The 22,999-nt window shown below is 48.0% G+C and overlaps 7 protein-coding genes and 1 non-coding gene; 6 read left to right on the top strand and 2 right to left on the bottom strand.

Annotated features, from left to right (window-relative positions):
- The first annotated feature begins 563 nt into the window (after positions 1-563).
- Positions 564-2,137, top strand: CNAG_05219 (hypothetical protein). XM_012193153.1 has 7 exons: positions 564-735; positions 798-831; positions 889-1,167; positions 1,228-1,415; positions 1,471-1,611; positions 1,674-1,843; positions 1,903-2,137. Exons 1-7 carry the CDS (start codon positions 733-735, stop codon positions 2,093-2,095), a joined length of 1,008 nt encoding a protein of 335 aa, XP_012048543.1. The 5' UTR covers positions 564-732; the 3' UTR covers positions 2,096-2,137.
- Positions 2,097-4,138, bottom strand: CNAG_05218 (adenylyl cyclase-associated protein). XM_012193152.1 has 9 exons: positions 4,047-4,138; positions 3,985-3,998; positions 3,663-3,931; positions 3,388-3,624; positions 3,265-3,350; positions 3,107-3,212; positions 2,729-3,058; positions 2,549-2,672; positions 2,097-2,496 (listed from the first exon to the last, which is right to left on the bottom strand). Exons 1-9 carry the CDS (start codon positions 4,085-4,087, stop codon positions 2,180-2,182), a joined length of 1,524 nt encoding a protein of 507 aa, XP_012048542.1. The 5' UTR covers positions 4,088-4,138; the 3' UTR covers positions 2,097-2,179.
- Positions 4,139-4,269: 131 nt separating this feature from the next.
- Positions 4,270-5,704, top strand: CNAG_05217 (hypothetical protein). XM_012193151.1 has 8 exons: positions 4,270-4,419; positions 4,475-4,559; positions 4,635-4,693; positions 4,754-4,821; positions 4,871-4,983; positions 5,026-5,122; positions 5,178-5,279; positions 5,340-5,704. Exons 1-8 carry the CDS (start codon positions 4,350-4,352, stop codon positions 5,403-5,405), a joined length of 660 nt encoding a protein of 219 aa, XP_012048541.1. The 5' UTR covers positions 4,270-4,349; the 3' UTR covers positions 5,406-5,704.
- On the bottom strand, positions 5,385-8,469 carry CNAG_05216 (CAMK protein kinase). XM_012193394.1 has 13 exons: positions 8,194-8,469; positions 7,855-8,126; positions 7,593-7,801; positions 7,462-7,534; positions 7,321-7,407; positions 7,142-7,268; positions 7,025-7,080; positions 6,928-6,966; positions 6,803-6,875; positions 6,619-6,754; positions 6,512-6,563; positions 6,375-6,447; positions 5,385-6,313 (listed from the first exon to the last, which is right to left on the bottom strand). The coding sequence occupies exons 1-13, from the start codon at positions 8,330-8,332 to the stop codon at positions 5,622-5,624; spliced, it is 2,028 nt and encodes a 675-aa protein (XP_012048784.1). The 5' UTR covers positions 8,333-8,469; the 3' UTR covers positions 5,385-5,621.
- A 150-nt stretch (positions 8,470-8,619) lies between these two features.
- CNAG_05215 (hypothetical protein) lies at positions 8,620-10,555 on the top strand. XM_012193393.1 has 4 exons: positions 8,620-8,916; positions 8,974-9,871; positions 9,948-10,046; positions 10,104-10,555. Exons 1-4 carry the CDS (start codon positions 8,644-8,646, stop codon positions 10,385-10,387), a joined length of 1,554 nt encoding a protein of 517 aa, XP_012048783.1. The 5' UTR covers positions 8,620-8,643; the 3' UTR covers positions 10,388-10,555.
- Positions 10,556-11,078: 523 nt separating this feature from the next.
- On the top strand, positions 11,079-11,578 carry CNAG_12384. Its single transcript, XR_001045643.1, has 3 exons — positions 11,079-11,214; positions 11,279-11,363; positions 11,440-11,578. It is a non-coding gene; the product is annotated as a hypothetical RNA (non-coding RNA).
- A 501-nt stretch (positions 11,579-12,079) lies between these two features.
- CNAG_07819 (hypothetical protein) lies at positions 12,080-13,403 on the top strand (the record flags this gene model as incomplete). The annotated part of the gene is made up of 3 exons (XM_012193491.1): positions 12,080-12,724; positions 12,793-13,030; positions 13,103-13,403. The coding sequence occupies exons 1-3, from the start codon at positions 12,166-12,168 to the stop codon at positions 13,401-13,403; spliced, it is 1,098 nt and encodes a 365-aa protein (XP_012048881.1). The 5' UTR covers positions 12,080-12,165.
- A 539-nt stretch (positions 13,404-13,942) lies between these two features.
- Positions 13,943-15,160, top strand: CNAG_05212 (hypothetical protein; the record flags this gene model as incomplete). The annotated part of the gene is made up of 3 exons (XM_012193392.1): positions 13,943-14,281; positions 14,341-15,071; positions 15,136-15,160. 3 exons carry the CDS (start codon positions 13,943-13,945, stop codon positions 15,158-15,160), a joined length of 1,095 nt encoding a protein of 364 aa, XP_012048782.1.
- Between the last annotated feature and the right edge of the window lie 7,839 nt (positions 15,161-22,999).

Raw genomic sequence — 22,999 nt, 5'->3', positions numbered from 1 at the left:
GGAATCACTCCCGAAAACATTGTTTTTATTATCCGTAACTTTGATACCGAGACACTTCTCAACTAAGATCAACTCTTCCGTTCCAGCAAGGTTAGCAACTTTTACAAGTGAGCGAAGAGGCTTGATGAGGCAGCTTTTCATGGGCTCAAGGATGTCTGCGGCTTCAATAAGCAGTCTGAGAGACTCCAATATGATTCTTTCCGATTTTGTTACCTCCAAACCTTTTAATAACAGAGGAAGCCATATCGAAGATGTGTGCCGTAACGCATGACGAAGTTTTGCTGAAGATAGTAATCGGAGGCCTTCGAGCCACACTGTCTCATCGTCGGGAGAAGTGATCAAAGCCTGACATATTAGAGGGACGGTCCGATGGAGGATGTGGTGTTGGGTGTTCCCAGACATGACTGTGTCGATATAGAGCGCGCGCAACCTTGATAGCGGGGACGGTGGATGGCTAGAGATATGATTATCATGATATCTACATACCTACTGTACTGGCAGGTCAAACGAGAAGCGATCACTCCTTTCTGTGGGATATAAAGGAAGAACTTTGATTGAGAAAGGCGATATACGACGGACATCTGACGGATAAACGAAGCTTACGTCGGAGCCAAGTTTGTTCTCTCCCAACTCGTCATGACGTAAGTACTTTTCGTACTACCTGCACATGTAACATATCCGTATACTTGATCCTATGGTCGGTTTCAAAGCCAAACCACTCCTAAACTCAACATGGTAAGATTCGCTTCTGCTCCATCCATTGTGCAATAGCTCACTTACTATTGCGCCCACTCTAGTCCTTGGCGTACCTTGAACAGGATACAACGGAAGGTATCCTCTCTTGCCCTCGTTGATACTCTCTGGAGGCAACTAACTCCCCTTTATTAGCTCTCGCTGATTCCATATGGAACATCAGCTGGAACACGGCCAACCAGCTCGTTACTGCGTCCGCTGATGGTCATATCCGAGTGTGGGATATTGAAGAGTTGAGACAACCGGTTCACGATATTGATTCACATCCTCTTGCGATCACGTCTTTGTCTGTTACCGATAAAAAGGCTTTAGCTTCCAGCTTGGATGGGACTATAGTACTGATAGATACCGAGAATGGGGAGCAACTAGACAAAGTTGAGTCAGGGCGGGTGAAAGTATCAGCTGAAGGACCAGGTGAGACATGTTCTGGCTGCAGTGAGCACGCGCGTATTTAGAGCTCATACGTACCAATAGAAATCCCCGCTTTCGCCTGTTCTCTGCACCCTCAAAGTGCTTGCTGGGCCTGGTCAGGGCGCTCCTCCAAAGTTGTCATCCGAACGATGATCTCCGACGACGCCGATCCCACCACACAAGGACCACTTGGGGGGGAAAGTAGCATTATGGACGGTGGGAAGGGGAAATTTGGTATGGACTTGCAATTTGTAAGCATCCAGGGCGTTATGTACCCCTGACATACAGTGGATAACTCTCCTGTAGTCCCCTGATGGTCGCTCCCTTGCCCTTGCTACAGACCAAGGTCAGGTTGTGGTTTTCGACACCGAAACGCGAGCTACTATTGCAACCTATTCTTCACATAACAAAGCCGTTAGGACCATCGGTTGGTCTCCTGATTCCCAAGTAGGTGGATATGATAAATATACAATCCACACAATAATAAAACTGACACTTGGATCTTCTAGTGGCTGTACTCAGGTTCTGACGACCATCTGATTGTCCTCTATGACGTCCGAGCTGGCTCCCAATCCGGAGCCGGTGGCAAGGGTGAAGGGGCGGTGGCTATGATGCAAGGTCATCAAAACTGGGTACTTAGAGTTGCGCCATCACCTGATGGTAGGCTCTTGGGTAGCGGGTGAGTAAAGGAAGCCAATTAAAAAAAAAGAATTTATACACTGACGTTATTGTCTCTAGTGGCGCGGATCATCTTATCAAGCTTTGGGATATTGGGCAGCGAACCTGTGTTTCGACATCATCGAGCAATGCGGACGTCTGGGGATTTGCGTGGCAGCCTGAAGGCGCCGGTACCCTTCCCCCTGGGAAGCAATTTGCAGTTGCTGGAGATGATAAGGTCGTTACGCTTTACAGAGCGGCAGGAGCTGTATAGAGCATCTGAGGGAATACCAGCATGCATTTCATATTTCACAACCATTCATTGTATTCATTGCCGAACTCTCTTTCTTCTTTCTATCTATCCTGAGTGCTCTACAATCTCGGTAACCAGTTTTCCGTCGATTATCCTTGACTTCATCTGCTCAGGCACAGGCCTTTCGACGAAATCACCATCTTCGCCGGTGGGCACAGAAATGTTGATGCTACTGGACTTGCTGGTAACGATTTCAACCACTTCCATACAATCCTTTGAGAGGTATACCTGGCCAGAGTCAGTGGTGTCGATTTGGATGGTGGGAATGGAGCCGATGATCTGGACTTCAAAGGAGGGGGACGAAGTGATAGAGAAAGAGGATACGGCGGTGTCGAGGACGACAGACGTCTTCTTACATCCAGCTGCGAGTTATCAGCTATATGCATATGTGCTAAGAGCATTGACTATACTTACCCATGGTTACAGCGTTGATTTTACCGGAGATCTGAACCACAGAGTTGACGCAACCAAAGATGTGAACAGTGTGGTGAAGTTCAGTGTTGTCGATTTTAATAGATTTGTTGTCCTCTTGGTTTTCCTGTTATAAGTCAGTCACAAAACGAGACCATGAAAGGACAAAGAAAAGAGACGAACAATGATCCATTTGTTCCCATCTTCAAGCTCGATCTTCGCAGGCTTCTTTGCAGGCTTTGCCCCAGGCTTGGGTTTGAGAGGCGGGCCCTTCTTTGCATTGTCAGAGACAGTGCCGGCAGAACGAAGTGAGGGGTTCTTGTGGGTCATCTGGGAACTATCGACCTTTCGCAATCCAGAAGTGACAGCGCCACCACGATTCAAATCAGCCAAAAGGGCAGCAGCTCCAGAACCAGATGTAGGAGCAGCCGGTGCTGAGCCAGAAGGAGGGGGAGGAGGTGGAGAAGGAGCAGATGCTGATGCCTTGGGCATAGAAGGGGGGGCCGGGGAACCCTGTGAGAGTTAGCAGAGTTAGCGACGCTCGGAATAAGCAGATCTTACCTTAGGGTTCCAGACTACACCAGTAGTATGCCATTGCTTAACATAGGATTCAAGGGCAGCAATCAACGCAATGAAGGACTTGGCCCAGGCAACTGCCGACGCATTTCTAAACGGTCATCAGCTCACTGTACCATCGAGCTGATTTTCAATCTGCTGACGTTTCTTTGTACTGTTTGATCACGCGGTCGGACCAGAATTGAGCAGCGTTCTTCATCTCACCAACGTAAGGTGCAGGTGTAGGTTCCTGAACATTAGCTTTGAAGATAACAAATGTAACTCACCACTTGTACCCAGCCCCAAGCGGGGACACCTTCTCCCAATACATTGAAGCAGACACCCCACTCACGACCTTCTTTGGATCGACTGAGCTTGTCCTTCGTCTCCATGATCGCTTCAATGGCCTTCCCCTGTGGTTCCAGCAATGGTGCAAGTGCATTGGGGGTAGCGGGCTTTGCATGATTTGACGCAAACTGGAGGAAAGATAACTGCGCTTCACATAAGGGGCCTATGAGAGCCGACTGCAAGTCAGGAGCCATATATGAGCAATTTGACTCACGTGCTCAGCTACCAAGCCTCCCACTTCCTTGGATTTAGAGAGGAAGTCATTCAGAGCACCATTAATGATTTCGTCCTGATAGACCTTGGAGGCCGGGGACTGAGCGGGCTGAGTCATTTCTGCGGCCTTGGGAGCCTCTGGCGCAGGTGGAGGAGGGGGCGCAGGTGGAGCAACACCTGTCGGAGTATCAGAAGCCGGGGCAGGTGACTTGACAGAGCTGCCGTGAGGGGCCTGCGTGACTGCGATGTCTTCAAGACGACTTGTGACAGCTAGAGATGGATGAATGAGGGTGAGAGGGAAGAGGACTAAGAATGTTACATACCCTCCAAGCGTTTGCTAGAGGGGCGTGAGACGGCGCCGTGTGGTGCGGGCTGGAGGACTTACAGAATTGTGCTGATAGAGTGTATTCCCTGGGATGTGGCCATGATGAGGTCAATGAGCAATGAGCAGTGGTGGCAGTCCAAGTAGCAGCCGTCGTGAACACATACGTAGTGCGAACACAACACAGCACAAGACTGACGTCGGGGACATCTCATACGTTACGTAATCTAGAATACATTTGTTTTTGACAACAATAACAAACCCAGTTCGTCGTTAGTCAAGCTCAGCCAGCACACTTCGTAAATCATTTGCTGCTACATAGTGCACCTTTACTCCAACTGATCCTATATCACTTACCGTCCCTCGATGTCCCTACCTACTCCGAATATCTCTCATTTCACGGAGTCCGATTATGAACATATCTACGAACCTGCAGGTAAAGTGGCCCGCTCTCTCTCACAACTGGACACCGGTGACGACCCCGTCTTTAGAGGACTCGTTTATCCTTCTAGATGCTCTTGACTTAGATGCCCAAGATTTGCGTCGAATGAATCCATCCGTCTGTGTTGAAATAGGGTCAGCAGTCTCCAAGCTATCGCTCATCCTAGAGGGCACTGGGCACTGACTGATTTGCTGCTTGAATTTCTGAAGAGCTGGTTCCGGAGTCGTTTCAGCGTTCATGTCCAATTTGCTCGGTCACGAAAATAGCTGTACGTACATCGTATATCGCTTACATATTGAGACTACCATTGATCCCTAAAATTGCATAGTTGTCATATCTACTGATATAAATCTGCAAGCATGCCAAGCAACCACTAGAACGGGAAGGGCGAACAACGTTCATCCATCATTGTTATCACCATTCAATAGCTGATTATCGATGTTAGACAATTTTGGATCCAATACAATGTAATCTTGTAGACCCTCTTCTTCCTCGCCTATCCGAAAAGGTCGACATACTTCTGTTTAATCCGCCATACGTCCCTACAGATAACCAAGAGTGAGCAGCAGTGTGAAATGTTCATGCTAACATGGTTCACAGACTACAAATGACTCAGGAGTCGCGTGATATTGGTGGGGCCTGGGCTGGTGGTGCCGATGGTATGGCCATCACAAACATCTTATTACAGCAGCTTCCGGTCAGGCATGTCGTATTTCCGTGTGTTCAAACAGCTGATGCAAAGCACGTGTCAGAGTCTCCTATCTCGGGGCGGCCGCCTCTATCTCGTCGCAATACATCAAAATAATACCGAAGATATTAATGCACGCATGTTATCACTTGGATTACAATCACAAGTATGTATGGTTTTATTTACCTGCCAACATGGCACAATCTAAGGCTCATTGGTTACAAAGGAAATTATCAAACGACGAGCTGGTAGAGAACTGTTATCTGTCTTGAGAATTTCTAAACCCACATGATGGAGCATTGTGTGACAGGTTGAGTGATTGCAAACGAGAAAAAATTGATAAAAATAATTTGGGGCCGGACCTGCCCAATCCTGCTTTACCCCATGATGCTGATCATTTTTTTTCCGTCGATCTTATCATGAAGGACATCGTCAAACGGAGTAGCATGCACTTCTCGGAGAATCCGATGTCAAAAGTCATTTTATATTCTACTAATGATAAACGCCTCTATTGAAGGCGCATAGATTTTCGGGGGCGTCTAGCCAATACAATATCGCCTTTTCCATCCTCCTTTACACTATCGACCGCCGACTCCTTCATAATGGATGCGTCAATGTTCTCATTCACTGGGTCGTTATTTGTCCTGTTGATATCCTCTAAACCTTCATCTTCCGAGCCGATGCTATTAGCCCTCTTTTCATGTTCTAACTTGCGTTTTTGTTGTTTTGAAAGAGATGCGGATGATGTCGAGGCAGGAACAGACGGTGAAACGACGTTGACCGGGTTACCAGCAACAAAGGGAGAGAGAGGTGATACTGGGGTGTTGATGCCTGCAGCGCCGGTTGTTTGTTTGCTACTTGCCCTTTGAGAAGGTATATTGCATACTTCTGGAGTATTGAGATGCAGTTTGGTCATTGGTTGAGAGAAATCATCTGACCCCTCAATACCACTTTCTAACCTTGTGCCAGAGACCGTGGCGGGTCTTTGCCAGTCTGTGGTATTTCCTGGACCATAATTAAACTCGGGTTGTAATGAGTCGAAAGATTGGATAGACCACATAGAATCACCACCAAGACCCATGCGTTGCGACTCAACTGGCTGTGAAGAGGGCTCAGAAAGCCAATCATGATCCAAGGCTTGGGCCATCGTCATGCGCTTGGCGGGATCTTTGTCCAAAAGCCTCAAAATGAAATCGATTGCTGAGCCATATCAACAAATGTGGGAATCGAGAAAAAGAAGTAGACAAAAACAAGAACTTACCTTGCTGGCTCACGTTTCGCTGCTCCAACAGGTACACATCAGGTGGTTGATTAAAACGGGCTCGAATTCGTTGCTTAACGACAGTTTTATAATTAGCGTCTAGAGAACAAGGACCAAACACACAGATCGGTACATACCTCAACAGGAAGTTTGCTATCCTCATCAAATGGTAAAGCCTTGGTCATCATGCTGAAAACCAAACTGTTAGATGATAATAAATAGCGCGATAATGGCAATGAATTACCTGTAAACTATTATGCCGACAGACCAGGAGTCCACCACGTTTTCGTATCCTGGTTGCTGATCTGTTTGCATGACAATCTCAGGAGCCAAATACTGCGGAGTCCCGACCATGGATACAAGCATAGTGTTTGTGTGGACTAACATCATCCTTAGCTCACCACAAATCGATTGAAAATGATACCTACTCATCTTAGCCAAGCCAAAATCTGCAATTTTGACTATTCGAGCGCCTTCATGTTCCTTTGTCAAAAGAATATTCTGCAATTGCGTTTGTTTGGTATCATAGTTACGCATATGGAATGAAACTTACCTCTGGCTTCAAGTCTCTATGAGTGATGCCTTTTGAATGCTAGCAATTGTTGAGCTTAGGTCACATGGACAAGATCAATTTCGGTATGACAACTCACTGTGTAGGCCATTGCACGGCAAATCTGAACTGTGAGTTCAGCAGCGTGTTGCTCAGCTAGCAATCATAAGTCAGACGATAGTTCAAACCAAAAATTCAGCACTGGTAAAGCACGTACGGAGACCGCCTTGCTCGTCTGGCCAGTTCATGATGTAATCCAAAAGATCACCTCCATCTACATACTCCAGGACAAGACATATATGTTGAGGATCTTCATACCAATCAATCAGCCGACATATGTTTTCCTGTGAATTCCATGAACATTATGATTGTAAAAATAACGGTTCTATCACCTACGTGTTCCAGACTTCTAGTGATATTGATTTCTCGGTGAAACAGCTGGAGAGTCTTGTCATTGCCAGCAAAGCGATGTTTGACAATTTGCTACGCTTTGTCAGACTCTAGATGGGATGATGAAGGTGTCATGTGTTTTCTCACTTTGATGGCTCGCATATTCCCCGTTTCAACGTCCACAGCTTTATGAACTTCTGCAAATGTCCCTTTCCCCAAGCTGGATCGATTACGATATCAGTTTTAATCCCCCAAGAAACGCAACCCCCACGACTTACCGATCGAGCAATTGATACTTCTCGTAAACCTGGCCTACAGGCTCGAGGTCGCCACTATTGCTTGAGGCTTGCCCATTCTTTAATCTCTTCCCCCCAACGGAACGGTATATATATCGAACGTCGTGGTAGTCAAGAGTGCCCGCATGACCTAGTGATATCTCATCACCATGCCGTAAAAGGCGCCTAGTGTTGATACGAGCACCATTAACCTGCGCGGTTTAGCATACCGATAGTAAGTAGCCGTAATTTAAGATCAACCCACAAACGTTCCGTTACTGCTCTTCAAATCCTCTACCCATACTTCGGGCTCACCCTCCCCTTCTTTCCATGCCTTGGTGATGTCATTAGCTAGTTCTAGATTCTTCGTACCTTGCATCCCAAGAGTAAAGCGGCAGTGCGTGTTGGAGACTCTCTTTTCGGGAAGTATAACATCGTTTCCAAGAGTATATGGTCCTCTTCCCAGTTGAATATAGGGCTTGGACCAGGGCACTTTTAAGATTCCGCGATCCGAGTGGGTAGAGATGAAGATCGCCCCTGAAAGTATTAAACAGGTCCAGGAAATGATATCAGTCAATGGTCGATAATGGCTACTTTCACTTACAGTATTTTCTGCGCGGCTCTACCTGGCTGCTGATGAACGTCTGTGTGTTTTGGGTTTGGCTGTATGCTGGTTGAGACAGCTGGGTGGGTTCAAAGACATCGTCACTGTAGGGGGGCTGCTGGGAAGGAGTTTGAGACATTGCAGGAGTGGCAACGCACGAGGCGTGGCAGTGCAAGGTGCGGAAATGGCCCGGTTCCAGCCCCTATGGAGGCGAGTTGAGGAGGCGGGGCGGCAGAAGGGGTGAGTGGAGAGCAGAAGGCTGAACAGCGACCGCTCATTGAGGAACGCGCCGAAATGGCTGGAAGATGATCGTGCGCGTCGCCGTTGTAAGAAAGTGGAGGTGTGCGTTACGTAACATATCCATGACATCGTTGTGTTGCCGTTCCCTTGCTGCGAATAATGGCTGCTTTCCCACGTACTGTATTACTCAATCCCTCGATCCTTTTCACCATGTCAGACAACCAGCACCTGCAAGGCCAACCTAGCGCTCCTGAAACTCCCGCAAGTATGTCACAAGTTGATGCATCGGGTGGGCCGGCCGCAGCGAGCAGCCTCGGGCCCGCTTCGAGCGAGGGGACAGATCAACAGAACCCTGCTGTGTCGACTTCTTCTTCAAAAGTACAAGATATACTACAGCAAAGTATCAATCGCGACAACTTTCAAGAAGAAGTAGGACAGGTGATGGGCACCTTAAACAGTTGGTGGGGAGGCGTCAAAAAACAAGTACGACCCCATATTCTACTCAGTCGTGTCTATTCTGCTGATCAAGTCCATATCTAGTCCGCGTCTACTTTGGCAACTTTAAGGGCCGACATAGATAAAACAGTTTCCCAGGCTCAAGCTGACTTTGAATACCTCAAGGCAGCTAAAATTGAGGTTGTACGCAAAGACGCCACTTCCGAACCCGGTAAAGTGTCAGCCAAGGAGGATCAAGGTGTCAGTACAGATACTTCGAACGAAGAACCGATAACTGTTCAGGACGACCAGGACAAGGGGGAAGGGAAAGAAAAGACGCCCTCATCGGCAACTAGTCAGGCGAGCCCCCCTGCTTTCTTTACGAAACTCGCTTCTTCAACTAGTCAACTTCAGCAATCGCTCCTATCCGCTGTACAGTCTACACTCGACGCCACCACTGCCAACTCGGCACTGTCCAATCCAAATGCCTTCCGCCAACAGCTTGTAGATAATTTACGCTTGACCTCCGCTCGAGAGAACTTGCAGCTTTCAGTCAAACAAGCTGAAAAACTCGCTGAAGATTATCTGCGCAAAGGGGACCAGTGGGTCAAAGGTGCTGAGAAGTGGATGGAAGAGGCTGTTAAAGTCGTACCTCCAGAGGGTGAAGAGACTCATGTGGTCAATATCGGCTGGGATGGCGGAGATTGGTACTCCTTTTCAACTTCTGACACCCCTTTGCACATATCAGCAGTTGACGTTGGTGCCTCTGGCCCCTCAACTGCTAGTAACCAGGTCAAGGTTCTGGCCGGCTCTCGGAAGGACGCACTTTTGAAGCGCCTTCGAGAAGATAAGCAACTTTTGTTGGTTGATCCTGAAGGCGAAGGGGAAACCGAGAAAAGGAAAGCAGAGTTCCGTGACTGGGTTAGGACACAGTGGGAAGCACAAAAGACAGATGGGCGACTGGAGGATGAGGGTCTTGTGGGTAATATAAGGATGGAGCTTGGTAAGTGATTCCCATGTTAGGATCCCTGAGGAAATGATTCTTATAAAAATGTCTTTTTACCCACTACTCTCATCAGTGCCCGAGTACCTCACAGATGAGCAATTCTGGCAACGCTATCTATTCCACAAACATATGATCGAAGATGAAGAGCAGAAGAGGAAACTACTTTTGCAAAGTGAGTGAGCAACATTCTTATCATGCTCCTGTTGCTAATTTTTTTTTCTTTGGGTAGCTTCTCAACAAGACCAGTCGGATGATTTCAACTGGGATGATGAGCCTGAAGAAACTACCCCATTGGGTGATGGGCAGGTATTCCATGGTATAGACACCCCTAGGGTCAGTCAAGACGACAAACAACCTAGTTCAGTGTCCAGTCACTCAAAGATGAAACTTGCCACTTTGGACTCAACAAGCCCACATGACTCAGAGGAGAGCTATGATCTAGTCAGTGATCAGGGAGGGAAGTCTGTCAGGGCTGCCCCTCCTGTGGGGGATGATGATTCTGACTGGGAGTGACGTTGATTAGTTCTGCCACTTGTTATTTGTTGTTGTATATACTAGCCAAAATAAGTTCATGTCAAAAATTTTACAAATAGAAAAAGACCATAATAACAAGGTTTTAGACGAAACTGATCCCTTGGAAGTTTTCTGATTTCTTAACCAAAGATGCAGGCATGGCGACAACTTGCTTGCTGATGAGACATTAAAACTTATACTTTCATAATATTGTAATCTGTGCAAGAGTAAAGACGTGCCTTGGATGACCCACGTCCTTTCTAGGACCCATAAAGCTGCTTGCATATGAAAGGGGGAGACAGGTAGTAAGAGGAGAGAAAAAGATGAGGAGGACCACGGGCGGGAAGGAGTCTCGGATGCCAATATCGAAAACAAGAGAAACGGGTGGATAAAGGATAAATGACTTCGTGGCCGGCGTCCGGGAGTACATGGCAGTACTTGCACTATGGGAAAGGGTGTCCCAACTCTTCCGCAGCAGATGGCGTGGACGGCCTGGCACCTGACATGATAAACATTTCAGAGCATGCCCACTATGACTCTCGAACGGCAGGGCGCGGCGTCGCTTGCCGACGGGCTGGAACTGGGGCGGCTCCGTCATGGCATCTGATTTTTGTCTGGTTCCTGCGGGTGACATAGGACTAGTCTGATTCCTCGTCTAAAACCCACTGTTTCATACCTCAGTACGAACTCAGAGCACCAAACGATTCTCCTCAAATTCTTTAAAGTTCCACATACTTTTGTCTCTATTTACTCCTCAAGTTACATCACATTCCTGACAAAATATCTGACCAACAAACTCCCAGCGTCTCTCCGGACTGTATTTTCGTGTATGTCGACAAGAGGAAATCTCATACTGTACATGACTTTGCTGACTTGGGATGGCGGCGATAGGCTAGTGTATCTACTCATCTTCACTGTCTCGCCCCTGCTCTGAAGCTAAAATCATGCCTCCCTCAGATTTCTTGAGCTCCTTCCGGTGAGTAGGCATTCCAATTACCATCACCTCGCGACGCTACATGCGGCATGAAGAACTGCTCACATCTTTCCCATAGTTGGCCTTATGAGCCTTACTCAAGAGATGCACCCATAGAGGCTCAGTCTATAAGTGAAGGGACAGTCTATAAGTGAAGGGACAGTCTATAAGTGAAGGGACAGTCTATAAGTGAAGGGACAGTCTATAAGTGAAGGGATACGTATCGTGAGTACATTAGACGAGAGATCAAGTCGGGATGTCTGTCTGACATCGCATCGGTGTAGCCTTTGAAAGCTCTAGTCCGCTGCCAATGTCCCATTCTGTCCTATCGCTGGCAAGTTTATGCAGCACCGGTCATCGCTTGGCCATCGCGACTCCCTTCCCCTTCAGCGACCCTTCGATCATTTGTTACCGCAGTCCCCCCGGTCGCCTCGCCTATTGACATCGACTAGCTACCAACGAGCTCTTTGGATCTCATCATCTCCCAGCGCCTACCATCTCTTCTACGCACCCCTCCTCTTCTATCGATGATCAGTTGTTAAACATCTCCAGAAGGTCCATCTACAACAAGGGTCATTTGGAAACACCTAGCAGGAGAACGGGGTTGGAGCTAAAGAGGGTTCGAGTCCCCGAGACGGAGCCAGTTGTGTGTGGTTTGACGTAGGGTGGGACCTCCCGCTTATCGTTGTGGATGATGATAAGGCTATTGTCCAAGTCATCATCAAGGTAGCTATCACCGAAGATCGGCAGGCAATGAGAGCATGTGTTACTGGAAGTGGCAGATCTTCCTGAACCCCAGCGACGAATGGTACTCGAGCTGCTCGATCGTCCTATCGAGACTTCTGGCTCCGAGCTGCAGAAGAATGTCAAGTCAGTCTACAAGCGCCTCGATATCAACCCAACCCTTATTGACAACCCGAAATGTCCACCAAAAACTGCCAAGCTACTCTCTTCCAAATTACCAACAGCGAAGGGGTTGCCGATCTACCAGACAAGCGCCATGAGTGTAATGCCCCTCAAAGAGGTGGGGAAGGTTATGGCGCAGTTATTCCCGAGACGGTCTCTACAGCCGGTGCCAGAGCATTTGTTTAGTACCAACGGGGTAGAACGTCTGGTTGAGCAACAGCAGGTATGGCGAGCGCAGCAAGATGAGCGAGGCCAGGAGCTGGGTCGTCGAGGTCACATGCTTGATGCACGTCCTGGGAAGGTCTACCGACATCAGCTGGACGATGAATGCTATCGCCATGATGGTCTTCAGCGGGAGAGAGACTGTCTTGTCCTCACTATTAATGTCTCCATTGATTATGCTGATCTACACGGTCTCGCAACCGCTCTCCTCGTTCAATGGGCCCTATTCTCTGTCAGTTGGCCAATCTTCCTAACCAATATCATTCTCGATTGTCATTCACGATGATAATTGGAATAACTCCAGCTCCCAGCGAGCCGGGGGGCTGCCTTCTTCCTCGACTTTTATTGGCCTTGGTGGCCTTGGGGGTCGACCTTCTAAGTGGGGAGTGTGACGGGCTTTGGATTAAAACGCCTGGGCAGCTCTGCTGCCTGGGCACAATGCCCGCTGCTTTCGACGCTTTCTTCCACCTGACAATCAGCTACCAAACAATCCTTCGAGACTTAGACTTTGAGGATCCCCTGGGGGGAGGGTGGACCTATCGGTGAGTGGTTCCATCAGTTGTAGAAGTTCTTTCCCTGATTATGTGTGGCATAGGATGCAAGATCTATGTCAGAATTGGAACCATCTGCTGTGATCGTCTGGCTGTGGTGGCCATCACCGGTGTAAGCCATTTTTCCAAGGAGAATGAGCAAACCTTTGGGGACAAAGAAGCAGCAGCATTAGCCAAAGCCCTCATGGTTGAAATAACCGATCAATTGTCAGTCCCTCCTCAACTTATCAAATATCGGTTCCATGTTGACAGTCCTTCTTTCCTTGCATTGTTCAATATGGGTGGCTGCATCTCTTTAGTAAGTCCTTCTCTGGTCACTCGCCATAGGCTTGAAGTAAGGCAGCACCACGAGCATGGCATGTAGCATTGGCAGGGAGCGTCACTGGGCTGCAAGTTAGTGAAATGGTTGAAGATACCCCCTGCCTCAAGTGCACTGTACCACGAAACTGCATGCACCTCCCCACTCAGTTTCCCCTTCATTCCAGCTTAGAGCACTCTCATGTGATGCTCAGTCAACAGCGCGAGTTCCTTGCCAAGTTCAACCAAGCTCCACAAGACTCATACCAGACACATGTCGCTTGCTGAGCTGGAAGAATCACGAAGGCTTCTCAAGTGCATGTTGAAAGGCTTGAAAACTCTGTTTTCCAGGTCACCAGTCATCTCTCTATTTTTGATCTCTACCTAAACCTGGACAAACTGCGTCACACAGTGGTAGACCCTATGCACACGATCCTGGAAGGGGTATTACCATATTATATCTGGCAGGTCTTGGTTTTGGGAAGATTCTGGCCACTGCCAAATTGGTGTCAAGAGGAGGATGATGATGTGGTGAGCATCCACTGCTCAGACAGTGAAGGGGAAGGGAGGAATCTAGACCAGCTGTGAGACATGCATGAATGCATAATGGAGCAGACATCCTCTGAGAACCCAAGACAGGTCACAACATATGAGCAGGTCGCCAGGGCTGTTCTTGGTAGAGAGGAGGCTGATGGCAAGCCAGTCATCCCCAAGAAGCTTCTCCCTTGTATTGAATGGATGATGGAGCAAGTAATATTGCCCCCTTACATTGACAGCATTGGCAAGGGGTTCTTCACGAAGCAAAAGAAGCCTATGGCTGCTCAGTGGCACACATTTGGGGAGATTTTGGGCCCTCTGGTGATGCTTTGGTTGTGGGTGGAAGAGTCAGAGAAAGGCCTGAAAAGCTATATGGTGTTTTCAGATGGCTCAAGTGGAGGCCTCTTGGTCAGGACAATGGCTATGAGTACATTCAAGAATGAGTTGCTTACCTGTGCAGATGTAAGAGGTTAGCCTCCATGCCACAACAGCTAGAGTGGTTGGGAGTCGATGGCTTGGTCACCCATCGCACTAAGGCTGCTCTAAAGGCGCATGGTCAGACAGTCCTCATGGTAAAATTGGCTAACCTACACATCATCATGATTGACCTCATCAATGATGCTATGTTGGAAGCACATTTTCTCCAAAATTCGACTTGCAACTGCCCCCCATTTAACAACAATCAGCCTGCCACCCCACACTCGCCTACTCTGGTGATTGCCCAGGTCCAGGTCATGCCTCAGGCACCTAAGGGCTACATGCTGCAACAGTTCAAGTGGCTAGACCCAACCAAGCACTTGCCTTTGGGTGACACTGGCAAGGCTGCTCGCACCTTCCTTGGTAGCATCAATGCATGTTTCTTCTGCTGCAAAACTGGCCACCACTGGCTCATCTGCCCAACCTGCCCCCCTCCTCCACCTCTCCACAGATGTCTCACACTACCCACCAAGGCAAACTTGTCCATCTCTCAGGCCAGCAGCTGGTTCACCATGTGGTTGGAGCTGTATGGGAAGCACACAGTTTCATGGGATGAGTGGAAGATGTTGCTCAAAACTCACCTCTTGACCAGAGGCTGGGAACAGAAGCTCCGTCACAAGTTCATGCTTCTGTGCTGTTTGGACACCACGCCATCTGCATTTGACACTTTTTTCCACCTTCTCATCTCCCATCAAACCCTTCTCTGCAATTTTGAGGATCTGTAAGTGCAGAGCCCTCACCACCACTCGTTCTCACCATATGGTAGGATTTATTCCTATGCATAGGATGAGATTGGCTGGTGAGATTTGATGCTGAAGCACAGCACTGGGTTGTGTTCCGTTTGACTGCCAAAATGCAGCACTGGCTGGGCTGTGTCCAGTTTGATGCTGAAAAGCAGCATCAGGCTTTGGCCGGCTTCCGTCCTATGCATGACATTTTATTTATTTCATTCCCATGCATAGGACTGGCATTTACTGCTGAGATGCAGCAAGGGACTTCACCACGATCTGTGGTGCTGTCTTTCTGCCCCTGTGGTGCCTTTCTTTCTTTCTTTCTTTCTTTCCATGAGTTTCTGTTTGTTTCTTTTCCCATGCATATATACATATACATATATATATATATTTGCTGGTACATAGTTATAGTTTTCCTTTTACTTAGCAAACTTAATGCATACTCCAGTGCTAGTTTGCATCCACTAGACAACTATAACTATTATACACCTCTACAAACACTCTCCTCGAATGCTTCCTTGAACCTCATTTCCTCTTGAATGCTCAATGAACACTGTCCGAATGCAGTGAGGCACCCACAGTGCCTACACTTTTTTTTCAAACTAGCCTTTCCCATGAACTGCAATATCTATGATGCTGCTGAAACCCACTAAAGGAGCAATGGAGGACTCACCTCCAGAATCCTCTACTGCAGCACTTTTGGAGTGCCTAGTTGGCCGTGCCCAGAAGCAGGATGACACTTGCACTCCTTACTGAGTTACTGCTCAAACAACAAAAACAGTCAACAGTTAAAGATCAGTACCATCCTCAGGGTCTTCCTCTACCTAAGGCCTCAGACATTCCCCATTTTCAGGGTCCCCTGGGGGATGCAGACAGTGTATTGACTCACCTTCATTGCCTACAACAACTACTTCAAACAAACGGCTTATTGTCTCCTTCTGATGATGAGGAGCTTGAGGCGTGAAGGCGAATTACGGTAATTGAATTGGCCAACAATTCGATAGACTGTGCTGGTTTAGTTGGTTGGGTCGAACACAAGGGTCACTGTATGGAGGAGGATGGGAGGAGTACTTGGCAAGACTGGTCAGTTGCATTCAAAGCTAAGGCCATGCCTTCACACTGGGAGTATCAGGAGTCTCATACCTTATTCTGTCTCTCACTTCCAGAGGTTTCTCCCAATGCTTGGCGAAAATTTGACAATGCTGTGATTCTTCATCACAGCCATCTTCATGGCACCCACCACTATCCCCTTGATCATGAAATTGCCTGCCTTTACCATGCTGCTTGTTCCAAGCACCTTTTTCTCTGACTAGTGGATGAACCTGGATTTCACTCAAACGATCTGGATGGCCTATGTGTGTTGATTAGCAATCATATCGAATGAATTGTGCATGAACATGCAGCCTCTCAACATGCACCTCGTTCTATTAAGAATCCTGCTTCTTCTGCCTCTTGATCCTTGGACTCTGCTCAACTTCCCCAGCCGGTAAATTACTATCATGATCCCACCCACCAGCTCCCTTATTATCATTCACCAGCTGGTCAGTACATTCATGATGTATTTCACCAAGAGAACTGTTGTTTTGACTGCTGCAAGATTGGTCACCAACATCCACAATGCCCCAGTCATCTTGACGTAGGGTTTCACGCCAGGCTAACGGAACCCGAAAACCGGCCTTGGTGACTGGTGCAGTGTTGGGGAGGATGTTGATGTGGTGGCGGACTTGAGACATGGAGGAACAGATCGGCGGATAGTGGGAGACATCAGAAATGTTGGCAGGAAGGATATCGGTGAAGTCCTGGAGAATGGCTGCAGAAAGCGAGTTTCGGTTGGAGCTGACAGGCGGGGTCTCACATGGCATGAGAGCATTTAGCTGTAGATTAGCAAGTGATGCATACAATGAACCACCATCCAAGAGGAGTTTATTGAGGCGAATAGCGCCATCAAAAAGACGGTGTTGGTGGCAGAAAGGGAGACCAAGAATTAAACGATACTTCGGACCCAGAGGCATGGTGTAGAATGGCATTGCTGCATAAATTGTTTCACCAATTGATACTGTAAGGTCCTGATGAATAAGACCTTCACTGAGTGACTGGAGGGAGCGAGGTGGTAGAGGTGTGGGACTGGCTCGGACTGGTGAGGCTTTAGGATGTGGACTTCAGGCTGGACAAGAAGCAAACAAGATCCCAATATGCATACGCTGATTATGTCCTATCAGCAACTAGGTAGAAAGAGAGCGAAGTGTAGACTGATGCGGAAGAGAGAAGGCAAAGAACACTTAAGACAAGAAGTCGAAAGAGAAGAAGAGGTAGAACACGACAATGGTGAAGAGATAAAGAAGAACCATTGTGTGATACCTCTTTCTTGTACTTTGCCTTTGCTCTCCAAAACCAGTCGCGCCAAACTCCGATAAACACCAGAGGTTTGTGGCGAAAAAGGGTAGAGAAAGGAACAGGAACAAAAGGGTAATAAAGCTCCGAAATGCGACTTGTAAAAAGGCGCATGCAAACACACATGAAATAAGGAAATAATGAACAGTGATACACTGTGTCAAGACAGGAATACCGAAGCCAAGTAAAGAGACATGCACCAGGGTGCAGGGGGCAGCCTGGTGATGCATGGGAAAGAGAATAATGCATGGAACCAAGGTGTTAATACACCTTGGTGATGCATGAGAATAAAAATGGTGACAAGAATTGACAGAAGGTAGATGGGTCAGAGGCTAACCTCTTACACCCTCCCCCACCTGGATGAGACCATGGGGATAGGGGTCACTGGCAAAAGGAAGGTAACAAGAACAAACTGTAGAAGCCAAGCTTCATGGGGGGTCAGGCTGGAAGATAACTCATGTAAGCATGCTGACTGAGGGAAACCCCCACCCAAAAACAAAACTCCCTGGCCTTCTTGGCATCTTTTCCATTTCTTTGGGGGGAGGAAAAAAGTAGGGTGGGGGAACCTCATGCCTATCTCCAGGCCTGATGGGGAAGGGGAGGGTTGAAGGAGAAGAAAATGCAATAAGTGAAAATGAAAGGGTAGGGAGAGAAGGAAAAAAAATTCAGAAGAGACAGGGAGAAAATAGAGGAAAATGGAAAGATGAGAGGCACAAGGAACAAGAAGGGCAAAAGGAAATAGAAGAAGGAACCAGAAAGGGCCTGGCTGTGGGGCTTGAGGATTATCTTGCGACTTGAGAGGATACAGGGGGATGCTGTGTAATTGTAGACACTGGGTGTCTCACTGAGTGTGGTTGTGTATACTTATTGTAGTTGTCTAGCAAAACATGCACTGGTTGTAATACATGTGGATTGAGTATTGAAGAACTACCACAAACTATGACAAAAATTCTCTAAGTACCAACTGTGTGTCAAAAGTAAAATCACACACATTAAATGACACATCACCTGACTTAATACACCTGACTTAATACATACACAACAAATATAGCTGAATACTTTGTACAGCTCATACATGAAAATGCATGCATGGAAAATGCATGCATAAAAAATACATGCATATGAAATACATGCATAGGGAATACATGAGTATAGTGCTATGCACTTACACTCTCCCCCATCTGTCAAAGAGCCTATGCCTGGAAGCAAGAACCGCAGTTACCAGGAGGCAGGGACAGGAAACAGAAATAGAAATAAGAAGAAGAGAACAAAAAAGGGAAAAAGGAAAGGAGAAAAAACAGCTATAAGCATGGGGACCTTGGGCTGACTCTGCAATTCTTGTCATCAGATCCAGGATGGAAAAGATGGGGAAGGAGAACACTGCAGGGAACCACTCCTGAGCGCAGCCTTTTAAGATTTAGTCTTGTTGAGCACAAGCCAGGGGAAAAACAAACCATAAAGGCCAAAAAAATAACCCAACAGAGCAGCCCAGGTCAAGCCATGACACTATGGAATAAAAGAAAAGAGAAAAGGAAACGAGAACAGAAGTGGAAAGGAGGAGAAAAAATGAGCCTGAAAAGAGGAAGAGAGAAGATGAAATGAAAGGTTGAATAAGAGAGAGAAGGAAAAGGAGAAGGAACAGGAGAATGAGAAAGGAAGAATAATAAAGAGAATGAGAAAGGAGAGAAGAGGTCGGTCAAATTTCAAGATCATCAGGACCCAAGTACTCCTCATACAGTGGCTGGAAACCAGCCAGAGGGCGGAGGTCATCCAGATAGCGCCATTGGCCAGAGGGACCATTGCCTGAGAAGACTACACGAAGCTGGCGCCGGCCATGGAACTCACGATCATCTAGAATCTGTAGTAACCTTGAGGTGGTCAGGCATGATGGACTGGATGATGCTGGAGAAGTTAGAGGAGAGACCTGATGGAAGCGAGGAGATGTGGGCACAGTACGTGTCACACTGCGTTCAAGGGCGTTCGAGAAATGGTGGGCGTTCGAGAATGCGTCGAGAAAAACGTTGTGGGAGTTATAGTTTGACTATGGGAAGCGAAACTAGCAAAGGTTGGATGCATATGTTTCGCTAAGTAAAAAGGAAAACTATAACTATGTACCAGCAAATATATATATATATGTATATGTATATATGCGTGGGAAAGGAAACAAACAGAAACCTATGGAAGAAAAGAAAGAAAGGCGCCACAGGGGCAGAAAGACAGCGCCACAGATTGTGGTGAAGTCCCTTCCTGCACCTCAGTAGTAACTGCCAGTCCTATGCATGAGAATAAAATAAATAAAATGTCATGCATAGGACGGAAGCCTGCCAAAGCCCGATGCCGCGTTTCGGCATCAAACTGGACACAGCCCGATGCTGCGTTTCGGCAATCAAACTGGGCACAGCCCGGTGTCGCGTTTCGGCAATCACACAGCCCGGTGCCGCGCTTCGGCATCAATTCTCACCAGCCAACATCGTCCTATGCATAGGAATAAATCCTACCATATGTTGAGAACGAGTGGCAGTGAGGTCTCTGCACTTACACTCTCCCCCGTCCAGAGGAGAGCCAGTGGGGAGGCTCGACAAGACATAGAAATGAAAGGAAGATTAAAAGGGAAAGCAAAAAAGGAACTTAAAGTGAAAAAGAGAGAATAAAGGCAAGAATAACGATCGTTCACCAAGCCACGGGGTGTAAGTGCAGAGCCCTTACCACCACTCGTTCTCACCATATGGTAGGATTTATTCCTATGCATAGGACGATGTTGGCTGGTGAGAAATTGATGCCGAAACACGTTTTTCGGACTACGCCGAAACGCGGCATCGGGCTCTGTCCGGCCTTTGTCCTATGCATGATATTTTCATTCTCATGCATAGGACCGGCAATTGCTGCCGAAACGTGGCGGCGGACTTCGCCGGATCTTTGCCCCTTTTTTTCGATGGACTTCTGCCTGTTTCTTCATACATTCATATATATATACATATAGATCTGGTACATAGTTATAGTTTTCTCTCTCTCCAGCAAACTTATGCATACACCAGTGCTAGTTTGCATCCATTAGACAACTATAACTATCCTACCCCTCTTCGAACGCTCTCCTCGAACGCTTTCTCGAACCTCATTTCCTCTTGAATGCTCAACGAACGCTGTCCGAACGCAGTGAGGCACCCACAGTGCCTACACTTTTTTTCAAACTAGCCTTTCCCACGAACCGCAATATCTACGATGCCGCCGAAACCCACCAAAGAAGTAATGGAGGACTCACCTCCAGAATCCTCTACTGCAGCGCTTTTGGAGTGCCTGGTTGGCCGTGCCCAGAAGCAGGACGACACACTTGCACTCCTTACAGAGTTACTGCTCAAGCAACAGAAACAGTCAACGGTTAAAGATCGGTACCATCCTCAGGGTCTTCCTCTACCTAAGGCCTCAGACATTCCCCATTTTCAGGGTCCCCTGGGGGATGCAGACAGTGTATTGACTCACCTTCATTGCCTACAACAACTACTTCAAACAAACGGCTTATTGTCTCCTTCTGATGATGAGGAGCTTGAGGCGTGAAGGCGAATTACGGTAATTGAATTGGCCAACAATTCGATAGACTGTGCTGGTTTAGTTGGTTGGGTCGAACACGAGGGTCGCCGTATGGAGGAGGATGGGAAGAGTACTTGGCAAGACTGGTCAGTTGCATTCAAAGCTAAGGCCATGCCTTCACACTGGGAGTATCGGGAGTCTCGTACCTTATTCCGTCTCTCACTTCCAGAGGTTTCTCCCAATGCTTGGCGAAAATTCGACGATGCTGTGATTCTTCATCGCAGCCATCTACACGGTACCCACCACTATCCCCTCGATCACGAAATTGCCCGCCTTTACCGTGCTGCTTGTCCCGAGCGCCTTTTCCTTCGACTAGTGGATGAGCCTGGATTTCACTCGAACGATCTGGACGGTCTACGTGTGCTGATTGGCAATCATATTGAACGAATTGCGCATGAAGACGCAGCCTCTCAACACGCACCTCGATCTATTAAGAATCCTGCTTTTTCCGCCTCTCGATCCTCGGATTCTGCTCAACTTCCTCAGCCGGTCACTTACTATCACGATCCCACCCACCAGCTCCCTTATTATCGTTCACCAGCTGGTCGGTACATTCGTGACGTATTTCGCCGAGAGAATCGCTGTTTTGACTGCCGCAAGATTGGTCACCAACATGCCCAATGCCCCAGTCGTACGCACCATACCCCGCCTAAAGTGAATCAGCTGGAGACCGAGTTAACTGCTGGTGATGCCACATCGGCGTACCTCGCTCTTGCGCAAACTATTCCGTCAGCCGCCGAACCTATTCAAGACTCTTCGTACGCCCTTTTCTACCCTCTTCTAGCTATATCCGTTCCGATCCCGGCTGATGACCTCTGGCCAGCTCGTCCCATTAGGCTCCTAATCGACACAGGGGCGTCCACGACCTTCGTGGATCCAACGCTGGCAGCGAGGCTGGGATGGTCGGTGAAGACAGGTGCCGTACGGATGAGAGTTAGGTTAGCTGGCGGAAAGGCGGGTCCCATAGTCACAAATACGGTTATCGGTTCGTTTTCTCTAGGCGACAGGATGTATCAAATAAACGGTGTGGTGATGGATTTGCACGGAACGTATGATGGGATCTTAGGACTTAACTTCCTTGCTCGGCATGGTTTATTGGCGGATACAACTTCCCTTGTTCGCCTATTGGAGGCTGGAGGCGCGAACCTATCTGCGTTAGGATTGCAAACAGATGGCGCGTCTCCTTCGGAGCTTGTCTCCGCTCCTAGGTTACACCTACACCACACGGAGATCCACCCGACAACTCCGCATGCTACCGCAGCCGCCGATTCTCACAGTCTGACAGACGTCCTGCGTCGTCTCCAGGCCGAGTTCCACGATGTCTTTTGTGACGATTTAGGCGACGTACGAAACTTCCCCACCATATCAAAGACCAGGTCGGGTATCCGTTTCGAAATTAATCTCAAACACGGCGCCACTCCCAAACACTCGGCGCCTTACCGCGTACCCGAAGCCCTGCTCCCTCGTTTCCGTGAGATGCTGTTAGAGCATCTGAATGCAGGTCGTCTTCGCTATTCCAGTTCTCCTTGGGCGTCTCCGGCGTTTCTTGTGTCTAAAGGTAATGGGAAATTCCGTATGGTTTGCGATTTTCGGGCTCTTAACGACGTCACGGTCCCCGATATGTATCCCATGGGCAACGTCCAGGATATCTTGCACCGTGCGGCGCGCAAAGGGAAGATATTCGCCAAGCTCGACTGCAAAGACGCTTTCTTTCAAACACTCATGAAGGAGGAGGATATTCCCAAAACGGCTATTACCACACCTCTCGGCCTTCTGGAGTGGGTAGTCATGCCTCAAGGCATCCGCAATGCACCGGCCGCCCAACAACGTCGTATCAACGAGGCTTTACAAGGATTAGCTGGGGAATGTTGCGAGGCATACGTGGACGACATTATTATCTGGGGAAAAGATGCTAAGGACCTACACGATAATATTGTGAGTG

Source organism: Cryptococcus neoformans, chromosome 4 (genome assembly GCF_000149245.1).
Source record: "Cryptococcus neoformans var. grubii H99 chromosome 4, complete sequence".
NCBI lineage: Eukaryota > Fungi > Basidiomycota > Tremellomycetes > Tremellales > Cryptococcaceae > Cryptococcus > Cryptococcus neoformans.
This window is presented reverse-complemented; position numbering and strand designations above follow the sequence as displayed.